The sequence below is a fragment of the Argentina anserina genome, chromosome 7, assembly GCF_933775445.1.
Source record: "Argentina anserina chromosome 7, drPotAnse1.1, whole genome shotgun sequence".
Classification (NCBI taxonomy): domain Eukaryota; kingdom Viridiplantae; phylum Streptophyta; class Magnoliopsida; order Rosales; family Rosaceae; genus Argentina; species Argentina anserina.
In genome coordinates this window covers 10,520,063-10,523,222 of record NC_065878.1, presented here as the reverse complement: position 1 = coordinate 10,523,222, position 3,160 = coordinate 10,520,063, and the positions used below count along the sequence as shown (strand labels likewise).

Here is a 3,160-nt window from a genome sequence, read left to right as displayed (position 1 = left end):
AGAACTAGGTGGTGAGATAGTTACAATCTCTCCTAAGCGGTGTAAGAGATCGTAGATCACTCCTTAGTGGCGAATGTGATCATTAGGCATAAATGACCCGTACCTTGGCTAGGTGAGTGGGTATGCATATAGTTCTCTAGTCCTAATGTCTAAATGTGAAAAAGGTAATGACGTCGATCATTATGCCGAGTGTGTATTTTTAGGGAAGCGTAAAAGTAAACCTCTTACTTGCGTAAAGGATGTTTAATGATATAGAAGCCTTGTGATGGTGTTGGGTTTGTTATTTGATAAAGATTTTATTTTAATGAGTTAGAATATCTAATTCGTTTTACTCATACGAGCTTTTAGAGCTTACCGGGTTTGTTGTTTACAACCCAATGCACTAATCAATGATGTAGTGGTAATTCGATTAGTTATTAACTTACTAATAATTCCACTTTGAAGCACCTGACTCCTCAAGAAATTTTGACACAGCAGCGTACAATTGGGGCTTCCATTATAATCCAATGGTTGGAAGTCGCATGACTTCTGTTATTCGAACGAAACTTGAAAGGTGCTAATCTATGAACTTAAAAAAATATGGCATATTCATAGGGCTTCCAACACAATTCAGATATGGCCGTGTTTGGCTACTGAAGTTATCTCCCATGAATAAACCTTGCTAACAGAGATCGTGAGAAATTCAACTTCAACATTTAAAGTATCATCCTTAATGAATCCATTAGACTCTTCATGAACTTTCTCCAACGTCAGAAAGTTTGCATAGCCATAAGTCCATAACCCGTTTTCTTGGCTAAGGAAGAGAACCAATGAGTACCTGCAAGAGAACAATAAAATTCAGGAGAACACAAAATTATGGCAAAAATTGAAGAAAATCATTTCTTTGGGTAAGTTTAGTTCTATTAGAGCTAAATACTCCACCATCGATATTTTTATAAGTTGGTTTCATTATATATAAATATTAAAATATATACAACTAAGTTGTCAATAATGTTGTAACTTGGTTTCATTATATATAAATATTAAAATATATACAATTAAGTTGTCAATAATGTTGTAAGTTTGGTTCATCAAAATTGTAATTTTGGTACAAATTCAAACACCATAGGCAACCCCTGAAATATGTGATTCTCTGAAAAATGAGTGATAATTGAGTGATACACATTAAAACACCATAGGCAACCCCTGTAATATGTGGTTCTCTGAAAAAGATGACTATAAATTCTTAGAGAAATCATTCTTGTAATCTGATATCTGAGAAAGAATATGAACCTTAAATTTTATATTTCTATTATTCCAAGTGAAGCTAGCTAGTTTGATGAGTAATAATGAATATGCAAAAAAGAAGAGGGGAAGTACGTACCTGGCTTTTCTTCATGTTTACCACTGACTTGATCCAATATCCGGAGCTTGTATTTTGCAATATTGCTCTCTTAGGTGGAAGGCTCTTCCAGTCGTCCAAATATAAGTACAGCGATACTGCTTTGCCCAAAGCCTGAAGCTCAGGGTCCCCATTCGGATGGTTTAATTTCCTATTCCGAGTAAGAAAAGATAGAAACTTCATCTTATATCGGGTCTGGAACATTTAATGCACAAGCATATGCAAGCAGAAAAAAGTAAAAAAGATGAAAGATGTGCATACCAATTTCGCTCACCAACTGTGAACACTTACGAGTAATAAGAAATTTGTTTTTTTTTTTTTTGCTGAGAAATTTTCTAATTCGTAACGGAAAGTACCATCACTAAGTTCGAATTCCTTAATCATGTCAAGAGATTCCCATTTGCCACTGCGACTATAAACAAAAACCTCTGCCCCAAACTCGCAGTAGTCATCTACAAGATATCCACTAGAAGAATTTTTGAAAGCTTCAATGATAACGAATTTTGCGAATCCCCACTCAGTCTTTGCCTTGTGAAACATTTTCATATCTCCATCACAATCTGCAATTAGGTAGTTGAGTACATACATTTGGTTTGAAATTTTTGGCACTATGCATTGCTCTCACGTACATACTCATAACCATGTCATTAAACTCAAGCATAGAGTTGTTCACCTCGGACAGTTAAGTACTTCTTTTGTAGATTATCAAGCAAAAACAATTTATAGTCAGCATAAACCTCCCACCCTTCAGGATAATCATCTGTTTCCGCTATGGCCAACTAAAGCGAGATATAACCTTCACCTGCCTCTGTGTCGTTTGGGTGAAGAGAACATACTGCGATAAATATATGGTTACAAGTATGTAACAATTTCTTATACAAGATGCAAAAAAGGACAAAACCATAAAGATAGAAAGCTGAACTCACCATTTGTGTCCTCCAGCTTCAAAAACACCAGAATAATACTTTTCAGCTTCTGTCTTTGCTAGTAAGGAGTAGCCTTGTATTTTCAAAGCAAAATGAGCTGGTGGAAGGTCTCGTTTGGATCTTATAGTCCCTGCAATATATTTACCAAAGAGAAATAATAAATGATGTAAAAAGCTTAAATGCCTCATATGCGTAGGCCGGCATGTATGTAAATTAATGTAATAACTTTCTAGCTCAAGTGATCAGTGTAGCAAAAAGTGTTCGACACTAAGTGGGAAAAATGAAGTGAATGATTCTATTGATTCACATAGACAATAAGGCCGCAACCTAACTACGCTAAAAGTAGTTACTGAGTGCTAAAAGAAAAGATGCTCACTACATATATGAAAGAAAATAACTTTGAGAAGGTGAGGAACTATCAGAACCTACCAATACTCCAGTTCTGCATTGCAGAAAGAGGCATGTTTCCAGATACTAACTGATGGATTAGCAAAGGGCTAAGGGACACTTATATATAGGAGAGTTGGACGCAAATGTCAAAACAAGTTGATCACTTTCTAGTATTGGAGGTTGTTGGACCATAAAGTTATCTAAGTTGCAGTGAAGCATTGACAAAGACTGGAAACTAGTTTATTGAAGTGTGACTTCTGAAATATTATTACCTAAGGTTCTTTATTATGCCAATAACTGGAATAAAAAAGAAGAATTGAAATGTAGGCTAGCTAGCTCATGTTCGGAGTATACATCTCACATGGAAAAATGAGACATAGTGTGTGGGTTTATAAGGATTTGAGCCACTTCATCCATTGTCAATTGGTTTTAGATGTAAACTTCATATCACTTTATTATGGTT

At 35.3% G+C, this 3,160-nt stretch overlaps 1 protein-coding gene across 1 annotated transcript; it reads right to left on the bottom strand.

The window, feature by feature from the left end:
* Positions 1-609: 609 nt before the first annotated feature.
* LOC126803560 (uncharacterized) lies at positions 610-2,770 on the bottom strand. Its single transcript, XM_050531344.1, has 4 exons — positions 2,737-2,770; positions 2,308-2,437; positions 1,392-1,532; positions 610-817 (listed from the first exon to the last, which is right to left on the bottom strand). The coding sequence occupies exons 1-4, from the start codon at positions 2,768-2,770 to the stop codon at positions 610-612; spliced, it is 513 nt and encodes a 170-aa protein (XP_050387301.1).
* Between the last annotated feature and the right edge of the window lie 390 nt (positions 2,771-3,160).

Excerpts from the sequence above, each read along its gene's own strand:
- LOC126803560 (XM_050531344.1), bottom strand. The coding sequence starts at position 2,770 with ATGCCTCTTTCTGCAATGCAGAACTGGAGTATTG. Across the intron at positions 2,438-2,736 it reads AATGCAGAACTGGAGTATTG|GGACTATAAGATCCAAACGA; the intron begins GTAGGTTCTGAT and ends AATATATTGCAG. Across the intron at positions 1,533-2,307 it reads GAAGCTGGAGGACACAAATG|GAAATTAAACCATCCGAATG; the intron begins GTGAGTTCAGCT and ends TACTCGGAATAG.